General features: G+C 41.4%; 1 protein-coding gene across 3 annotated transcripts in view; it reads right to left on the reverse strand.

The window, feature by feature from the left end:
• The window catches only part of LAMP2 (lysosomal associated membrane protein 2), a 44,930-nt gene extending 23,493 nt beyond the window's left edge, over positions 1-21,437 (reverse strand). For all 3 annotated transcript variants that reach the window (XM_078362358.1, XM_078362360.1, XM_078362359.1), the window contains exons 1-3: positions 21,251-21,437; positions 8,218-8,336; positions 6,620-6,833 (exon numbers count right to left, since the gene is read on the reverse strand). In XM_078362358.1, the coding sequence (XP_078218484.1) occupies positions 6,620-6,833; positions 8,218-8,336; positions 21,251-21,314 (397 nt within the window). In that variant the 5' untranslated portion in view covers positions 21,315-21,437. The remainder of the gene's footprint in view (positions 1-6,619; positions 6,834-8,217; positions 8,337-21,250) is intronic.
• Between the last annotated feature and the right edge of the window lie 351 nt (positions 21,438-21,788).

Raw genomic sequence — 21,788 nt, forward strand, 5'->3', positions numbered from 1 at the left:
AGGTCTCCTGATCACCTGAAGAGGTCAAGATCACCTGAGGTCAGGAGTTTGAGACCAGCCTGGCCAACATGGTGAAACCTCGTCTCTACTAAAAAGACAAAAATTAGCTGGGCGTGGTGGTCGACACCCATAATTCCAATTATTCAGGAGGCTAAGGCAGGAGAATTGCTTGAACCCAGGAGGCGGAGGCTGCAGTGAGCCGAGATCGCCCATGGCACTCCAGCCTGGAAGCAGAACTCTGTCTCAAGAAAAAAATAAAAAAGAAAGAAATGACAAGGGCAAAATTCTGTCTCAAAAGAAATAAAAGGAAAGAAAGAAATGGGGGTTAGACAGGAAAGAAGATAAGTTACAGGTGATCATTCTTTGAAGCATCTTCTATGATCTGAGGACAGTTTGGGCTTTTCTTTTTAGCAGTGGAGGGCTAGCTTCAGTTTCAAAGCAGGAAATAACACATATATAATTTATTTTAAGAAAGATAGCAAATTTGTAGGGGATAGGCAGGAAGGAAACGTTTTCAGGCAAGCCACTTAAGAGGGAAACCAGAAGGGTAATGGTTAAGGTGAAGGGAAAGGGAGGGTTGCCTAAACAATGGTGTGAGGTAGTAGAAAGAGCACAAAGAAGCCAAACTGAAAACAAAGAGTCAACAGGACTTAAAGACTATAACTAAGGAAGCAAGAGGCCAGGCGCAGTGGCTCATGACTGCAATCCCAACACTTTGGGAGGCTGAGGCAGGAGGATCACCTGAAGTCAGGAGTTCAAGACCAGCCTGACCAACATGGAGAAACCCCGTATCTACTAAAAATATAAAATTATCCAGGTGTGGTGGCATATGCCTGTAATCTCAGATACTCGGGAGGTTGAGGCAGGAGAATTGCTTGAACTCAGGAGGCGGAGGTTGCAGTGAGCTGAGATCATGCCACTGCACTCCAGCCTGGGCAACAAGAGTGGAACTCTGTTTCAAAAAAAAAAAGGAAACAAAAGCGATGGATTAATCATGGATTTGTAGAGTAAACCCTTATTTTTATGCTACTGTTCCCAAGTAAGTCATATTAACTCCAATAAGCTTATAGAACCTCTTCCTGGATGAAATTTAAAGATGATCCCATTTCAGGGAATCTTCAGAATATGAAAGCAGTAAGTTACAGCCATTTTGTATAGTTTTTATTAGCTTCCCTATAGCGAAACTTCAAATGAAATGATCACCCAAGTGGTTTGGCTTCGTTTGGAGAAGTAGCAAGAAAGGAAACTATCCAAGGTCCTTAATACAGGCCGGCTGCCTTCTGTGCCTCTCCATCACTTAGCAAGCAGCCATATAATGCTGCCTTGGCACCCCCTAATGGCCATGGGATTTTAAAAAAAAAAACAATGAACTAGAACATTTTTCCCAGAACTGCTTCTCACCGTTAACAAAAATGAATAGATACATGAACTGGCTGTATATAGACAGCCGTCAAACACAAATGAGCGAAAAAACAACTTGCAGATATATTGGAGTTATACAATGAATAGCTTTTTTAAACTGTGTATTGCTTATGAACATGTACTTACGTAGTAAAAAATAAACATAAAGATAGAAAGCTTATACCCCAAATTCATGAGAGTGTTTGCCTCTTAGCAGGCAAGGAGGAAAATGGGTCTGGGGAATGGAGACAAAAGAAATATCAAGCGTATCTTCAACATTTTATCTTTTTATTCAAAAAGTGACACAAACAATAAAAAAACAGCACTTATTAATTCTGGATAATGGGTACATAAAGGTCTGCTATATTATTCTCTGTACATATACATAATCTTTATGTATGTGTGTGTATACACACACACACACACACACACACACACACACACACACACACATATAGGTAGGGCCCTTTAAAAGACCCTTATTATATATATATAATTTACATATATATAATTTTTTTTAGATGGACTCTTGCTCTGTGTCCCAGGCTGGAGTGCAGTGGCATGATATGAGCTCACTACAACCTCTACCTCCTAGGTTCAAATGGTTCTTATGCCTCAGCCACCCAGTAACTGAGATTACAGGCACACACCACCATGCCTGGCTAATTTTCCTATTTTTAGTAGAGACGGGGTTTCACCATGTTGATCTCAAACTTCTGACCTCAGGTGACCCACCTGCCTCAGTCTCCCAAAGTGCTGAGATTACAGGTATGAGCCATTGCACACAGCCAGTACATTTCTATATTTTAATCATGCAAAATTTTTAAAAAAGAAAAAAGCAGCTTCAATGTTACCAAATTATCAGATGCCTAAAAATAAATTAGTAGTTTTTTTATTTTTTGAAATGAGGGTCACTATGTTGCCCAGGCTGGTCTCATACTCCTGAGCTCAAGCGATCGGCCTGGGCTTCCAAAGTGCTGAGATTACAGGCGTGAGCCACTGCACCTGGCCTAAATTAGTATTTTTGGGGGGGTGGAAGCAGGGGACAAGGTCTCACTGTGTTGCCCATGCTACAGTACAGTGCCGTGATCTCAACTCACTGCAACCTCCACCTCCCAGGTTCAACTGATTCTCCTGCCTCAGCCTCCCAAGTAGCTGGGATTACAGGTGCGTACCACTATCGCCCAGCTAATTTTGTGTTTTTAGTAGAGACAGGGTTTCACCATGTTGGCCAGGCTGCTCTCTAACTCCTGACCTCGAATGATCCACCTGCCTCAACCTCCCAAAGTGCTGGGACTGCAGGTGTGAGCCACCACACCAGGCCATAAATTAGTATTCTTGAAACTCTGAACTGTATCAAAAACAACTATCAATAGTCCATTTCAGGAAGTCATTTAACATTCCAAATAGTTTCAAATATCTTATTACATAGAAAGTAATAATTTAAAATCTTTGTTTTAAATAAAAGGGGAGAAAGAGAAGTGTTAACATTTCAGGGTCCATAGTTTTTCTATCCAAATATGTCAGATTAAACACCTCCTAATAACTGCTAACAACTGCTGCCCCCGTGGTCCAGTCATTTGTTACATCGGCCCTTGATTATTATAACAGTCTGTTAAGCTGGCATCTCTGCCTGCAGTCTCCTCACCTCTCAACGAATCCTGCAGAATTTCTTTATAAGCTACTGTCTCTGCTTTGTTATATCATTCTCCTGCTTTAAAAACCTAAAATGGTTCCCCAGTGCCTACCCCATCAAGCTAAATATCTTTCCTTGGCTTCCAAGGCCCCCTATAATTTAGGCCCACTGCCCTTAGCCAACTTTATTTTTCTTCTGCTACACACACAACTTCCGTTTTAAGCAGGCAGTTAGTTCTCCAATTACTGCTGCATATGCTCTGCTTCCCCTTGCTGGAAACATCCTGCTCAAAATCCTCTGCTTACTTAAATTCTACCATTAGCTGAGTTGCAGCTCAGGTTCTACTTCTCTACCATGCTTTCTCACTACTCTAACACACACTGAGTCTTCCTTTATCATTCCTCCTAATCAGGACCACTTGTGGGAATGTGGGAACACTTTTAAATCAGCCAGTCTTCTTTTTTTTTGTTTTTGAAACAGGGTCTCTCTCTCTCTCTTTCGCTGTGTGTCACCCAGGCTTAGTGTAGTGGTGCGATCATAGCTCATTGGAGCCTCAACCTCCTGGGCTCAAGCGATCCTCCGCCCCAGCCACCCAGCTAGCTAGGACCACAGGCACACACCATCCCACCCAGTTTTGTTTTGATTGTAGAGACGAAGTCTGACTATGTTGCCCAGGTTAGTCTTGAACTCCGTGGCTCAAGCGATTAGCCCGCCTTGGCTGCCCAAAGTGCTGGGATTACAGGCATGAGGCACTGTGCCCAACCTAAATCAGGCACTCTTAACCACAGGGATCCACATTTGGACTCAGGGACTATGTTCCATATGCAAAGTTTACTGCATACTTTTTCTTTTTTGAGAGAGAGTCTAAAGGTTTCCTTGCACTGTCAGAAAAGATTTATGAACCCTCTATTCCTTCAAACAAAAATGCAAACAACAGCAAAGTCAGACTGAGCTCAACGTTTTCCAATTTTTCCATGTAACTTGGGAATCGCATTTAGCTTTGTCTCCCCAGCTCATTCATAGGCTACTTGAAAGTGAGGGGCAAATCTTATACTAGCTCTGAAAGGAAAATTAGGGCACAAAGATAAACTGATAAGAGCCAATAACCATTTGTTTTAGTTATACTCTCAAACTAGATTAATAAAAAGAATGCTAGGATTCGATTTCTGCAATACCTACCAAGTCTTACATGAGCTTATTTACTTCTGGTTCTTTTGAATATGATCTTTTGATATCCCTAAGTCCAAATGAGTTATTAATCCCCAGGTCTAGGCAACTAAAGCTCATCTACCTGTGTTTCTAGGGTCAGAATGAAACATTGCCTGTGAGAAGAGTTAAGTTATATAAATACCATATTAACTCAATCTCAGTGGGTGGAGGGGGTGGGAGAAAGAAGAGAATTATATCCCTAACAAAATTAAAATCTCGACCAGGTGTGGTGGCTCACACCTGTAATTCCAGCATTTTGGGAGGCCGAGGTGAGAGGATCATCTGAACTCAGGAGTTTGAGACCATCCTGGCCAACACAGTGAAACCCCATCTCTACTAAAAACACAAAGATTAGCCAGGCACGGTGGCATGTACCTGTAATCCCAGTTACTCGGGAGCCTGAGGCAGGAGATTTGCTTGAACCCGGGAGGCAGAGGTTGCAGTGAGCCAAGATCAGGCCACTGCACTCCAGCCTGGGTGACAGAGCAAGACTCCATCTCAAAAAAAAAAAAAAAAATTAAAATCTGTACACTCTATATCTTCAAAATATTTTAACATGCATTTCAATTCTGGGAATTACTAGAATGGCCTAGTTGCCGGTGCCTTCCCAAGTTCATTTTGACCTGAAATTGTCTTAAAATAATAGCAAATGTTGACTTTAGTCTCCCCTTATCCATGGTTTTTGTTTTCCCTGGTTTCAGTTACCAATGGTCAATTGAGCTTTGAAAATATTCAATGGAAAATTCCAAAAATAATCAATTCATATGTTTTACAATGTATGCCATTCTGAGTAGCATGTTGAAATCTCTTGCTGTCCCGCTCTGCCCAACCAGGAACATGAATCATCCCTTTGCCCAGTATATCCACGTTGTATCCGTTAGCCACTTAGTAGCCATCTTGGTAATCAGATAAAAAGAAAACATAATATAGTCAGGCGCGGTGGTTCACACCTGTAATCCCAGCACTTTGGGAGGCTGAGGTGGGTGGATCACCTGAGGTCAGGAGTTAGAGACCAATGTGACCAACATGGAGAAACCCCGTCTCTACTAAAATACAAAATTAGCTGGGTGTGGTGGTGCATGCCGGTAATCCCAGCTACTCAGGAGGCTGAGGCAGAATTGCTTGAACCCAGGAGGCAGAGGTTGTGGTGAGCCGAGATCATGCCACTGCACTCCAGCCTAGGCAACAAGAGCAAGACTCCATCTCAAAAAAAAAAAGAAAAAAAAAAAGAAAACCATGGTATTTACTGTTTAGCATTCAGTACTAACTGCAGTTTTAGGCATCTACTGGGGGTCTCAGAATGATACCCCCGAGTGTAATGAGGGACTACTACTATACCTTTAACTAATCATTTACTTTTCAATCAAAATCCGACCTAAACGAGAAAAAGATTTGAACAGGAGGCATTTCTCCTAGTCTCAGGTTACTTAACTTGTACACATTTAAAATAGCTATTAGCAGCTAGGTGCAGTGGTGCATGCCTATAGTCCCAGCTACTCAGGAGGCTGTGAGGCAGGAGGATCGCTTGAATCCAGGAGTTCGAAGCCAGTCTAGTCAACATAGTGAGATGCCCCGCATCTCGAAAATAAAGTAACTATTAGTAAAGCATTTTCTCATTCATCAAAACTTTGCTTAGTGCCTACTATTGAATGAAATAATAGTTAAATATATGAATTCTGCAGGTCAATAGGCTGCTTCAAACACCAGCTCACCCCCTTACTAGACTCTGTGATGTTTGGAAAAGTCATTTAATTGTATCATTTCCTTTACCTGTAAAAATGAAGCAACGTCTACTTTCCAGGGTTGCTGTTAAGGATTAAGTGAGGGCCAGGTGTGGTGGCTCACGCCTGTAATCTCAGCATTTTGGGAGGCCGAGGTGGGTGGATCACTTCAGGAGTTTGAGACCAGCCTGGACAACATGGTGAAACTCCGTTTCTACTAAAAATACAAAAATTGGCTGGGTGTGATGGTGCACGCCTGCAGTCCCGGCTACTTGGGAGGCTGAGGCAGGAGAATCACTTGAACCCAAGGGGTGGAGGTTGCAGTGAGCGAGATCACGCCACTGCAGTCCAGCCTGGCGACAGCGAGACTCCATCTCAAAAAAAAAAAAAAGGATTAAGTGAGATGCTGCAGGTAACACTGTTAGGGTAATGTCTAGTACACAGTAAGGCACTCAAGCAGTGACAGCAAATATCATCACTGTGTTGGATGGTGTCATATGTGCTCTGCATGGGGTCGGTGGGAGGGGTATAAAGACATGAAGTTTCCATTCTAGTTAGGAAGATAGACATTCATAACACTTTTTAAATTGTTTACATTTTTATCATTAATAGAAAGCAAGAGAACATAACACAAATCCATTCTTAAGGTTACCTTTATCTTTAGCATCAGGAAATGTTGTGTTATCACTAGTGTTGTAGGAAAATGAGATGCTGTCAATTGAATAAGTAGATGCCGCCTTGGTAAAATTCGCAATCCAGGAAAAGCCAGATCTAAACTGCACAGCTATTCTGGGACCACTCTGATCGTCTCCACAAATGCTTCCATTATATGTCACAGCACCAAGGTCTGAAATGGTTTGGGTTTTCTAAAAGAAATAGAAGTTTGGGGGTGAGAAACAAACAGGCCGCAAGGAGCACCAAGCATTTATGCAGGGAATGCCACTTTGGCCTAAATCATACAGTCTCCATGGCCAGGTTGCCCTTTGCCTGGTTTCCTGTGTAAACCAGTCCCTGATTCTTCAGGTACAAACCTCTCCTCTGGACAAATCCATGTATATCTACAAAGAAAAGCTGGCTTGAACTGCTATTCTTAAACTGATTTTTTTTTAAAATTAGGTTGTAAGTATTCAGGACCTTAACAAAAAGAAAATCAAAAGACAAAGGGATTAAGAAGAGATGCCAGCCAGGCATAGTGGCTCACGCCTATAATCCCAGCATTTTGGGAGGCCAAGGCGAGCAGATCATGAGGTTAAGAGTTTGCGACCAGCTTGGCCAGCATGGTGAAACCCCGTCTCTACTAAAAATACACAAAATTAGCTGGGTATGGTGGTGCGCATCTGTAATCCCAGCTACTCGGGAGTCTGGGGCAGGCGAATTGCTTGTACCCAGGAGATGGAGGTTGTAGTGAGCCGAGATCATGCCACTGCACTCCACTCTAGGCAACAGAGTAAGCCTCCATCTCAAAAAAGAGAAGAGATTCCAAAAAGGGGGAGATTTTAGTATTAGGTTGGTGCAAAAGTAATTGTGGTTTGTGCCAAAAAAAATCGCTTACTTAGGTTGGTACGGAAGTAATTGTACTTTGTTTCTTTAATGGCACAAACTGCAATTACTTTTGCACCAACCTAAGTAAGCGATTTTCTTTTTTCTTTTTTGGAGATAGAGTCTCGCTCTGTTGCCCAGGCTGGAGTACAGTAGTACAATCATGGCTCACTACAGACATGACTTCCTGGGCTCAAGCAATCCTCCTGCCTCAGCCTGATGAGTGGCTGGAACTACATGTGTGTGCCACCATGCCTGGCCAATTTTAAAAGTTTTTTGTAGAGATGAGGTCTTACTATGTTGCCCAGGCTGGGCTCATGCAATCCTCCTGCTTTGGCCTTCCAAAGTGCTGGGATCACAGGCGTAAGCCACCACACCCAGAGGGGAAGCTATTTTATAAAAGGGCGAGCTTTGGTGCTAGTACATTTTAAACACTTTACAGAAATAGTTAGACCTGAACACCATATAGTCTTCAGATTATTTGCCCTTAACCAACTCCTACAAAAACTCCCAAGAACCAATGAATCAGAAGAAATATTCATTCTAACATTAAACAGAATAACTTCTAAGGGTGTATGCTAAAAAAATCCCAGAGTTTAAGCGTTAAGTCAGTCAATATGGAATTTCATTTTTATACATGTATCTAAAGGATAAAAAAGTCAATTAAATTTCTACTATAAAACTCAAAGAAAAATTAAAATATTTACTTACATAAGTTTTGTTTGTAGTTTCATAGCGTACTCTGAAGGTCATCTGCCATTTTGCATAAAGGCAAGTGGCTTTTCCTGAATCTTGCAGAGTAAGTTCCAATGCGTAAGACCGCAAGGCTCCTGGATTCATTTTTTAAAAATAAGATTTTAAAATCATACTACAAAAGAATATATAAAATAAAAACAAGCTCTATCCACCACTGAAGTTCAACCAGCTCTAAAATGAAACAAAAGCATTTTATATCTGTACATATATACATATATGTATATGTGTGTGTGTGTGTTTTGTGTGTGTGTGTGTGTGTGTGTGTGTGTGTATAGTATCCTGCTGATTGTTTTTCTTTTTCTTTTTAACAGAATCCTGTTGATAAAGTTGGCATTATCCCTTACCAAAAGAATGGTTACTAGACCTAGGATGCTTAGGTAATGGCTCACACTGGTGACATTTATTTGCTTTCTACTTTCAAATAATCATTTCCACATGCATTTACACCTTACTAGTTTTGTTTTAGACAGTTACAGTTTGCCTGTTAGGACTTGTGATTTTTGAGGTAAATGAGGTAAGAGGAAGGCTGGTAGGGGTATAAAACTTCTCTCAAACCAGCTGGTGAAATATTCTCTGCAAAGATAATGATAGATCTGATATGCTATCATCTAGTTGCTTTAAATCCTGTTGCAATCTACATAACCTATGACACGTGGATGTCTTCCCAAATGATTTTATTCTGATGTGTTCAGATACTCTGAGTATCATGTAACCAAAGAAGCAGAGTTGCAAAGGGCTGTTAAATCCATAAGAAAAACGTGAATTATTTGTTGTTGCTGTCCAGTGCCAGCGCTGCCTCTCACTTGCTGAGCTCCAGCTGAAGGAGAAGGGTAAGTCAGGAGGTCTCTATACCATGGCTCGTACAAAGCAGACTGCCAGCAAATCAATCGGTGGTAAAGCACCCAGGAAGCAACTGGCTACAAAAGCCGCTCGCAAGAGTGTGCCCTCTACTGCAGGGGTGAAGAAACCTCATCGTTACAGGCCTGGTACTGTGGCACTCCATGAAATTAGACGTTATCAGAAGTCCACTGAACTTCTGATTTGCAAACTTCCCTTCCAGCGTCTGGTGCAAGAAACTGCTCAGGACTTTAAAACAGATCTGCGCTTCTAGAGGCAGCTATTGGTGCTTTGCAGAAGGCAAGTGAGGCCTATCTGGTTGGCCTTTTGAAGACAACAACCTTTGTGCTATCCATGCCAAACGTGTAACAATTACGCCAAAAGACATTCAGTTAGCACACCGCATACATGGATAATGTGCTTAAGAATCCACTATGATGGGAAATATTTCATTCTCAAAAAAAAAAAAAAAATGTTCTCTTCTTCCTGTTATTGGTAGTTCTGAACATTACATATTTTTTTCCCATGGGGTCAAAAGGTACCTAAGTATATGACTGAGTGGAATACTAGGGGACAGAAGTCAGGTATCAGCAGTTTCTCCATTTTCATTTGTGTGTGAATTCTTAATATAAATGCAAAGATGTAAAGCGTTAAAGCAAGTTAAAATGTTTCAGTGAACAAGTTTCAGCAGTTCAACTTTATAATAATTATAAATAAACCTGTTAAATTTTTCGGGACAATATCAGCATTTGGATTTTTTTTAAAAACAAGTGAGTTTCTTATTGATGGCAACTAAATGGTGTTTGTAGCATTTTTATCATAAAGTAGATTCCATCCATTCACTTTACTTTTCTGAGTTACCCTACATGCAAGTACATGTTTTTAATGTTGTCTGTCTTCTGTGCTGTTCCTGTAAGTTTGCTATTAAAATACATTAAACCATTTTTAGAGGAATATCAAGAAGGCATGCCTCAGCAACAGCTTTCAAGTTGCATACAAGAGCCTATCGTCATGCTCTGGAGTCCTGGCTGCTTTGAAAGCCAGAATATTATACTAAAGCTTGTAGTTACTGACAGTGACTAAATGCATTGGCTAAGACTCAAAAAGACCTTGTGAGGCCTAGGTAGGTTTTATGATCATTCTTTTCTAAGTACAATATGGAAGGCAGCTGTCATACTTACTGATCCAAGGCTACCCTGCCGTGGAGCCAAGAACTCCAACTTACAATTTTAATGAACTGGAGGCTTTGCTTTTTCTATGTAGTCTTTCTCAGTCTCGTTTAAGGTCTCTAGCTTTAGTATTCTATTCTCCTTGTATTCAAAGCATGCAAAACTAGTGAAAATAACCAAGAAAAGCCTCACATACATTAATCATTTTCTTTCCAAAGACATTAGAATAACAGGAAGAAGACCATGGAAAATAGTAATAGTATCAATGTGTCCTGAAGTGTGAGAACTGAAGTTTTATGAAGCAGAAGGTACAGGTTGGGGTTCAAACTTATCATTTAAAATCCAAATCAAGATAGTATACCTGGTGGCCCGTAAACAAGAGATGAGAAATACCCTGAGGGTTCTGGCATACTCTGTTCCATTCCCTTCACGGCCTTTCTGCCTGGGAGTGCAATTCTTTCCACTTCTTGGTCCCCAACTCTAATTGCACAGGGACCACCTTTACTCAATATTTCTCGCCTCAAACTCAGCAATTCCCAAACTAAAATTCATTATTCTACTTCCTCCAAACTGGGCCCCTCCTCAGCCTTGCTGGCTCTAAATGAAGAGTGGGACCAGTCACTCAAGCTAGGTTTCAGAAACAGCCTCTACTTCTTTCTCTTCTAGAAGTCCTATTGATTTTTTTCCTTCAAATCTTCTCTTAAATCCAATCTTTGCCTTTTATCTCCACACCCCATTCCTAAATTCTGACAGACAACTCCTAGATACCCCTAAAAGTGCTGCCAGATTAATAATCCTTAAGTACCATTTCCTTTTAGGACACGTTCCTGTTCAAAAACTTTTATTAGCTCCAAAATTCCCAAATGAAATTTAAATTCCTCTGCCTGACTTTCAAAGTAATCTTTAATCTTGTCTCATCCTATTCCCTAAATTTTCTCAAACTCTTTTCCCAGAGCACATCCTTTAATCCAGTTAAACTTGTTTCCACTGAGCTCAAATGCCATACTCCATTCAGCCTCTACCCTGGGCTTCTATTGTTCCTAACACTTGAAATCTACTTTCTTCTATTGGCCTAAATGCTCACCTCAAAGATGGATTTTCCTCTCTGTTTGGTTGTCCAAAATCCAAACACTCCTTGTCTCCTTTCTGGCAGAAATCACCACCCACTATAAAAACTGAAACACTGGATACTTGCTTTCCCAGACTCCTTTGCAGTATGGAGGACCACTTGTGCTAGGCTCTGCCTAACAAAGGTATCCACCCCACGCTTTGAAAGGAGGGCTGCAAATGAAGCCAGGAAGGGAACGAGGTGGGAGGCAGTTGTGGAACAGCAGCAGCAGGATCAAGCTCCCAGGCAAGGGAGGCAGAGTAAACTGCAATTTCACACTTGGCAGTGGTAGTGCAGTTCAGCGGCATGATCTGGGGTGTTGAATCCTGAATTGGGATTTGGTATATACAGTCAGGAGCACCAGAAATTCTGAGTTACCCAATATACCCCATTGAATAAATATTTTGATATGTAACATATGTATAGAAACAGGCACAGAATAACAGATATAGGGAAAAGTGCATATAACATTAAGTCTACAGCTCAAACAATTTTCACAAACAGAACCCACTTGTATCAAGAAACAGAACATTACCAGAACAGGTGCTGACCCCCTACACAGTTGAAAATCTGCATAGCATTTTTGACTCCCCCGAAACTTAACTACTAATATCCTACTGTTGACCAGAAGCATTACCAACAACATAGTTGATTAACACATATTTTGTATGAGATATATATATATATATATATAAAACAAACTGTGTTCTGACAACAAAGCTAGAGAAAAGAAAATGTTAAGAAAATCATAAGGAGGGCCAGGCGCAGTGGCTCACATCCAGCATTTTGGGAGGCTGAGGCAGCAGATCACTTGAGGTCAGGAATTCAAGACCAGCTTGGCCAACATAATGAAACCCCTGTCTCTACTAAAAATATAAAAAATTAGCTGGGTGTGGTGGTGAGTGCCTGTAATCCTAGCTACTCAGGAGGCTGAGGCAGGAGAATCCCTTGAACCCAGGAGGTAGAGATTACAGTGAGCTGAGATCACACCACTGCACTCCAGCCTGGGCAACAGATAGAGATTCTATCTCAAAAAAAAGAAAGAAAGAAAGAAAAGAAAATCATAAGGAGGAGGATGAAGAGGCGGGGTTGATCTTGTTGTCTCAAGGGTGGGAGAGGTGAAATAAAACCCATGTATAAGTAGATCCACACAGTTCAAACTTGTGTTGTTCAAGGGTCAACTATACTTCCAAAGCTCTCCTCCTTTCCCCTTCCAGTTACTATTTCCCTCCTAAGGGTAACCATTATCCTGATTTCTTACACACAGATTAATTGCATCCATTTTTCAACTTGATATAAATAAAATCATTCACGATGCTATCTTTTGTGTCTGGTTTCTTTCACTCAACTTTAGGTTTTGTGAGATTCACCCATGTTGTGCATAATTGCAGTCTGTGGTCACTGCTGTATAACTTTTTATGATCGGGTGAATACAGACCAGGCGCTGTGGCTCACGCCTGTAATCCCATTACTTTGGGAGGCCGAGGCAGGCGGATCATTTGAGGTCAGGAATTTGAGACAAGCCTGGCCACCATGGCATGGGTTTGGCTCTACTGAAAATATAAAAATTAGCTAGGTCTGGTGGCACATGCCTGTCATCTCAGTTACTCAGGAGGCTGAGAGTGGAGAATCGCTTGAACCTGGGAGGCAGAGGTTGCGGTGAGCTGAGATCGCGCCATTGCACTCCAACCTGGGCAACAAGAGCGGAAGTCCGTCTCAAAAACAAACAAAACAAAACAAAAAAACGATTTATCTATTCTGCCTTTAATGGACATTTATATCGTTTCTAGTTTGATTCTATTACAAACGCGGCTGGAAACATTCTTGCACATATTGGTAAACACATGTATGTGTGTCTGTTGGCTGTATATCTAGGAATACAACTGTGGGACCAAAGGGTATACATTATATCCCAGTATCTTTTTAATAAATTCTTTTCTGCTTAAAATCAATCAGATTTTATTTCTTTTGCTTGCAATTAAGAAGCTAGGCTGATATGCTATCTGTTTTTTCAGTAGCCATTTTCTCCACAAAGCTTTCCTTGACTATAAAAGCTCTCAAGGAGCAGTCATAATGCATATCCCATTTCAGCATATTTCATATTATTGTGAATTATTTAGTTATTTTATGGCAGTAAATCCTGTCCCTCCTACTGTCATGAGCTCCAACACAGCAGTTTTCAACTGTCACTTCATAACAAACTGGTGTGCCAGATAAATTATAGTATACAGCAAGTAATTTGTTACTAATAAAAAAAGTACCAAGTCTGTGAATGAATGATATATATGGATAGAGTCAAGATTCCCTTTAGATAACATTTCTGTCACTCATTTGAATTCCAATATGCTCCCTTGATCAGATGATCTGATCTATGCTACAACCCGTAGCAGTGTGTCTTTTATATGAATGTCATCTATCATAGGTGTCATGGTAGGGGACACAATGCGTATTACTTTTCCTCTATCTCCTATCATTCCAAGTAGTGTTGAATGCATATTAGATTTTCAATGAATACTGATTGATTATATCAAGGTGAAAACATACTGCAATAGGGACCCAAAACATAGCTTAATCTAATTACAGGGAGGCCAGTCCTTTAGCTCTTCCAAATCTTGAACCTATCAGTCTTCTGGATATTCCCTCAAACCCCATGTCAGTTTTCACCTCAATAAATCTTGACATGGATTTCAAGCTAGGAACAGAGCTTTTCCCAAAAGGTAAGTTACAGTTGAAACATTTATATTTTGTTAAAAAGTCTCCAGTAAGCAGTTTCCATCCTTATTGCTGTGCTTGATTTTAGAACACCCAATTTTTAAAAGGCTTGATGACATTAAAAAACCATAGATGAATATATATTAGTGAGTAATTAGAGCCAAGAGTTTATTCTCTAAATAAAAGAAAAAGGTATGCCTCAAAATCAACATTCTGAAAGTCAAATTTCCTCTCAATCCTGTTTCCAGAAAGGTCATTTGTAGATTTTTTTTTTTTTGAGACAGAGTTTTGCTCTTGTCACCCAGGCTGGAGTGCAATGGCGCAATCTGGGCTCACTGCAACCTCTGCCTACCAGGTTCAAGCAATTATCCTGCCTCAGCCTCCCAAGTAGCTGGGATTACAGGTATGTGCCACCATGCCCAGCTAATTTTGTATTTTTAGTAAAGACGGGATTTCTCCATGTTGGTCAGACTGGTTTCAAACTCCCCACTTCAGGTGATCTGCCCGCCTCGGCCTCCCAAAGTGCTGGGAATACGGGCATGAGCCACCATACCCAGCCTGTAGATTATTTTAGAAAGCAGACCTCATTGGGGCAGTGGCTCACACCTATAATCCTAGCACTTTGGGAGGCCGATGGGGGCAGATCACTTAAGCTCAAGAGTTCAAGACCAGCCTAGGCAACCTGGTGAGACACCATCTGTACTAAAAATACAAAAAAAAATAGCCGTGTGTGGTGGTGAGTGCCTGTGGTCTCAGGTACTCGGGAGGCTGATGTGGGAGGATCACTTGAGCCCAGGAGGCAGAGATTGCTGTGAGCCAAGATCACTCAACTGCAGTCCATCCTGAAGCAATGGAATAAGACCCTGTCTCAAACACACACACACACACACACACACACACACACACACACACACACGAGGCGGCGGGGGCGGGGAGAGAATGAGAACACAGACCTTACTTCCCCAAGTGTAAGATGCTGCAAAAAGTAGTTAGGTTTTTGCAAGTCTATTTGACCCTAAGTGTAGCTGAAAAAATATAAATACACAAAATCAGGGGTAGGGGAAGAACATAATGCTAGCAATAAAACAAAACCAATAAAAAAATCAAACAATCATCCAAGATATGATGGATTGTTTATATAATGAAGTGATTAAGAGTCCCCATTCCTGGAGTTGAAGAGCTAGGATTCAAATCAGGCAGTCCTACTTCCTAGCTATGAGACTTTGGGGAAGTTACCCTTGTTAAGAATTATAGTGTATATTTCTCCAATAGGTTCTTTGAAAGCATATAAACCCTTCAGAGCTAAAAGAAATTTGCCAAGCAAGTTAGATACCAATTTATCTTTGTTTTCTGTTCAGAGTGATAGTTTTCCTATAGGTTTAAGTCAGATTAACTGTTTCTTCTTTATAATTCCTCATAATTGATACCCTCATTGCATTTAGGTACTTTACACCCTTGCTTTTTGGTAAGTTTCTTAAAACAGAAAAGTAATATGATTTCAAGCTAGGAATGTTGAATACATGAAAAGGAGCATTAAAAGTTAATAAAAATATATTTTTAAGCTATAAAATGACTTAATTCTTTAAGGTCAGAGAGTGGGTAAGGAAACAAGATTAAACACTACTCAACTAATGGAAAATACTAATTGTTGAGCAGTGTTTCGCAGACCTCCAGAATTCTTTCACAATGCACAGCAGGATACCAACAAGTACTTATAAAGTATACTTTTGGATCTGAGGGGATCTCTGAGCACTTTAATAAGAAATTATGATCAGAATCCTTTTGAACTATAGAAGAAAGAGCAGTCTTCCTGCATCAGAGGTCCTTTAAATCAGCTCCAGTGTTGCAAAATAATCCTTGGTTATAGATAAAATCTACCCAAAGATATAGGGGAAAAAAACTGTTCTTTTGGGACATATTTGAATATCTGTAACCCGATCAGATATGATAATCAGTGACTAATGAACTGATGACAAGCCTGTCCTTTCCAGTACTCTATTATAGCTAGAATAATTTTGGCAGAACCTCAAAATCAAAGTTATCAGTTAAATGAAATGTGATTAAGTCTATAGAAAAATCTTAGTGCTTATTTTCTCTCTCTCAGATAACCTGCAAAGGAGAGAGAGTAGTTCTTTGTGAAAACCTAATTCTCCTCACCAAGGACCTCCTAATTCTCGGTATCACCCCCTTCAAGACTATGGAGGTATATCTGAAGGAGTACAGGTAAGAGACTAGCATTATTATATGAGATTATACTTTAGTAAATTACTTCATAATTATATGTACTACTTCGCACTGATATTGAAGGTTTCAATCCAAAAGAACTTCTTGCAAAACATCATTTAAAATTCATGGAAGAAAAAGGAGACTAAATTAGTCTAGTTTACCACCATATCCCTAGTGCCCACCAATGAATATCCTCAACAAAAATTTACTAATGGTTGACAACGTACCAGGCCCTATACTAGGTAGTCAATGGGAAATAACAGTACATAAGATAGCTGCTGCTCTTAGAGACTGCTACCATAGGAGAGTCTTGACTAAAATCAGGAGGAAAAAAAAAGAGTGGAAAATAGGTTAGTGACCTAAGATTCTGCAAATGTTAAGATTTATTCCTATTTCCCCAGATGGTCACATAGCTGGTCTCCTGCCACACCCAGGTCTCTGCCCAAATGTCACCCAATAATGGAAGGCCCTCTGACCACATACTATAAAGAAGGATCATCCCCCATCACCCATTCCTATCATCTATTCATTCTCCTTTCTCATTATCTGCATAATTTTCTTCATAGCGATTTTGTTTTGTTTTGTGACAGTGTTTTGCTCTTGTCCCCCAGGCTGGAGTACAGTGGCATGATCTTGGCTCACTGCAACCTCCACCTCCTGGATTCAAGCAATTCTCCTGCCTCAGCCTCCCAAGCAGCTGGGACTACACGTGCCCACCATGACATCCAGCTAATTTTTGTATTTTTAGTAGAGACGGGGTTTCACCAGGCTGACTAGGCTGATCTCCTGACCTCAGGAGATTCTTTAAGGTCAGAGAGTGGGTAAGGAAACAAGATTAAACACTACTCAACTAATGGAAAATACTAATTGTTGAGCAGTGTTTCGCAGGCCTCCAGAATTCTTTCACAATGATCTCCTGACCTCAGGAGATCTGCCTGCCTTGACCTCCCAAAGTGCTGGGATTACATGAGCCACCATGCCCAGTCTCTTCATAGTGTTTATCACTATCTGAGATTATATTATTTAACTGTTGAGCTTTCTTCTCCCACTAAAATGTAAGCTCCATGAGAGCAGGGACCTCATCTGTCTTATCCATTGCTCTGTCCCTTTCACCTAGTATAGTGGCTGGGACACAATAGGCATTCAGTAAACACATGTGGAAGGGAGAGGCTCCTACCAGTGACATATACTAGAATAATTCTGTGATGCTTTTCCCACCCAGAAAATACTCAAACCTAAAAAAATTCTGAACCCTAACAACAAACAACAACAACAAACAGAAGTCAAGCAATTACAAGAATCAATAACCACAGAAGAATCCTGAAATCTATGATGTCACAAAAGGACCATAATTAGGCAATTATATAAAGAAAGGATTTTCACTTACTATCTACTTTGTAACACCTTTAAATCATACAGCTTTTCTTCAGAAACTTGGCTGGTCAGTGACAATTCATCCAAATAAACACCAGCATAATTTAATCTCTATGACAAAGACCAATATATAGCCTCTAAGAACCCTTTTCTGTACTTACTCTAAAGCTGCTGTTTTTAAAAGGTTACAGGTAAAGCTGGGATAGAATTATAAAGTTACGAAATCAAACTGGCACAGCTAGAGCACTAGTGCTAATAAGACTATAAATTCAGGACCAATCCTCCTTCACTGTCGCCCTCTACAGTACCCAGGCACAGTTCTAGCTACATAGTAGGTACTTTACAAATATTCACTGAGTTTTCAAAAACCTGTCCTTGGTATCCATTCTGTTATAGAAAAGTAACTTGCATAAAACCCACCAAGCAACTGCTAAATTTTTGAGAGAAGAAGCTATACGGGAGGACTTTGGGCTCCACACTGAACCAAGAGCTATCAGAAAAAAGCAGCTGTATAGAAAAGTGGTTTCTATTTCATCCTAGAACCTCTTAAAAATCAGATCTAGGTACATTATTAACTTTTATTCCTCCAAATCCTGCTCTGAACTTGAAGGAGGAGGGAATCAACCTTGGAAATTTTCTAAGAGGATAAATCTAGTTAGTCCTGATCAATAAATGACAAACTAGCAGATGAGCTGATTTTTTAATGTGCTTCTTTTTGCATGTTTATTTTCTGCAATGAGTAAGCATTGCTTTTCTAAAAACAAAACAAAAAAAGCTTTCATTAAAAAAAAATTTAATGATATGAAAGCCAACAAGTAGGACAACTATTATTTTTTTCACTTTCTCTAAACAATAACAGTGTTGTATTTGTGCACAGATTCAATTGGCAGGGAACTACTGATTAACAGATGCCTTGGTCAGATGTGTTCTAGTCACTGATAAGGTACTTTCCATTGTAAACAATCCTTTCTTAGGGTCAGTCTGCCCTCAGTAAGTGCTCCAAGATACAGTTAAGGCTTAGAATTAAGTATTCAAGCAAAGCCTCATGGCCCCCTTTCAGAAGTGGTACAGAAGACTTTCCTGCACCATGTGAACCGTTGGAGTACATCAGGGATTCCCAAATATTTTGGTGTCAGGACCCTCTTACTTTCTTATCCACTGAGGACCTCATGGAGGTTTAAGTGAGTCATATGTATTGGTATTACAGTATTAGAAATTAAAACTGAGAAATGAATAAAATGCAAGAACGTCAGAGTGGTGAGGACATCACAGGTTGTGTAGCTTCTGGAAAACTGCTGTACACTGGTGAGAGGATAAGAGTGAAAAGGACAAATACCGTCTTTTTTTTTCCTTTTTGAGACGGACTTTCACTCTTGTTACCCAAGCTGGAGTGCAGTGGTGTGATCTAGGCTCACTGCAACCTCTGCCTCCCGGGTTCAAGAGATTCTCCTGCCTCAGCCTCCCAAGTAGCTGGGATTACAGGTATGTGCCACCACACCCATATAATTTTTGTATATTTAGTACAGACTGGGTGTCACCATGTTGGTCAGGCTAGTCTTGAACTCCTGACCTCAGGTGATCTGCCAGCCTTGGCCTCCCAAAGTGCTGGTATTACAGGCGTGAGCCACTGTACCCAGCCAAAAAGGACAAATACCTTCTTAACATTATTCTGAAGTTTTGATTTCACAGACCTATAAAAAGTCCTTGCGAGTCAGTGACTTAGATAATCAGGAACTCTTTCAATACCATGGTTTTTGAGCAGGGCTTCTCAACCTTGGCACCACTGACATTTTCAGGAAGATAATTCTTTGTTGTGAGGGCCTGCCCTGTGCTTGGTTAGGATGTTTAGCAGCATCCTTGGCCTCTACCCACTAGATGCTAAAGGCAATCCCCCAGTTGTGACAACCAAAAATGTTTCCAGATACTGCCAAATGTCCCCTGGTTGAGAATCACTATTCCAGGGTGTTGATTTTATTCTACTGAAATGTGAATTACAAAATGTATATCTCTCACTGCTTTCTCAGACCCTTAATAGGTCTATTTCCTCCCCACTCTCATCTGGGTCTGCTCCTTATGTTATTTAATTAGGTCAGAAATAGCAAGAGCAGGTGGGTAGCAACAAGCACAGCATGAATCAGGTCAGGAAGAGACACTCTGGTCAAAGTTCAGCTTTAGGCAATGAAAGCTGTTAGGGATCCATTATCTATTAAGGTACAACACAATCAGCAAACAGTCATCCAGCCATTCTTTTATTATTATTATTATTATTTTGAGAGAGAGTTTCACTCTTGTCACCCAGGCCGGAGTGTAATGGCACGATCTCGGCTCGCTGTAACCTCTGTTTCCTGGGTTCAAGCCATTCTCCTGCCTCAGCCTCCCAAGTAGCTGGGATTACAGGCACCCACCACCACACTCAGCTATTTTGTATTTTTAGTAGAGAAAAATATTTTGTATTTTTCTCGAACTCCTGACCTCAGGTGATCCATCAACCTCAGCCTCCCAAAGTGCTGGGATTACAGGTTCGAGCCACTGCAATGAGTCCCATCCAGCCATTCTTAGGCCCTGGTAACAACTCAATCCTTAGCAATTTTTCTAACTGCTCCCTGTACCCCCCAAAAATGAGGTAATAGGCTAGTTGTGTGATGATGAAAAAAACAAGAGACTCTGAAGGCAAAGAGGTAGTCTACCAAACTCAGATACTCCACCCGCAAAACCTCACATGTGGGAGGCCCTCCCAACTGAAACGTCTGGGGATTTTTTTGTCAGTGCCTGGCTGGGAGGAAGTAGCAAAACTGGGAGAAAATCGACATCCTCAATACCTCCAAGTAGATATGCACTCCCCATCAAAGTTCCCACTGAACCCCTTAGTCCCCAGAGGTTGAGTCCAAATTTTCTTTCCTGGAAATCTCCCCAGATACCTTAGGTTCCTTCCCCCTCAACAACTGTGACTGCCAAACTCAAACCCAGTATCACTCCTCATCTCTTGATCACCCTTTCTTCACAGCCTCAAATTCCTACCTACAAAATGCCCAACCCTGTCCCTGCCCCTGCCCCTCAGGCTCTAGTGTCCTATCTGCCCCAACCCACATTCTTCCACCAAGCTACTCCTGGCAGGCATGGTCTCCCCTCTTAATTTCCTATCTCACCCCATAGTTTTTCCACCATCTTCAAAACTCTTCCGTGGTCTCAACAAACCAGGACTCTCCTAATTGTCTCTGGCACCCAAAATCTGCATGTACCACCCTCCTACGCTCACTCCTCAGTGTTTTCCCCAAGTTACTCTTTCCACCCCGACCCTCTCCACGCGTCACTCCTCCCAGCCTACTCCCTCGGCGTCCACCCCCGTTACCGGCCCCTTCTTACTCTCCTGGGCCCTTCTTCCCCGCCATCCCTCGGTCAGGCCTTCTCTAGGTCATTCCTCGCCTGCCCGGGCCAACCGCCGCCGCCAAGTGTCTGCTGCTGAGCCTCTCAACCCCCTCACCCTCGGACCAGTCTTTCAGGTTGTAGAACTGGCGCCCCAGGCCCAAGCGCACAGACTAATCGGAAGGGCCCGACAACTCACCCAGGACTAGGCAGACCAGAACAAGCCCTGAGCCAGGAACCGGGAAGAGGCGGAAGCACAACATGATTCCGCAGAGCAAGCGGCGGCGGAGGTACAACAAGGGCTGCAACACCAGGGAAAAGGCTCGCTAGACCTGGGTCAAGAGCACGGGTGACCACCGACCACAGCGTTGCAAAAACCAGTAATCGGCGCTTCAGCGGGAGTCATAAGACTAGGGGCGGGGCTCTTTCTTGCTTACAGCCAATCTCCGCGCTTGAAAGCGGCGAGAGGGGTGGTGATGTAGAGGCAGGTGGGCGGGGATACCACGCCCTGGCTTTTTGGTTCACAACACTTCCTATGCTCCTAAGAGATATGCGCGGACGGCATTTTCTTTTTTTTTTTTTTTTCTTTCTTTCATTGTTATAAATTTTACTTTAAGTTCCGGGATATATGTGCAGAATGTGCCTGTCTGTTACATAGGTATATATGTGCCATGGTGGTTTGCTGCACCTATCAACCCATCATCTAGGTTTTAAGCCCCACATGCATTAGATATTTG

This window comes from Callithrix jacchus, chromosome X (assembly GCF_049354715.1).
Source record: "Callithrix jacchus isolate 240 chromosome X, calJac240_pri, whole genome shotgun sequence".
NCBI classification, from domain to species: Eukaryota; Metazoa; Chordata; class Mammalia; order Primates; family Cebidae; genus Callithrix; species Callithrix jacchus.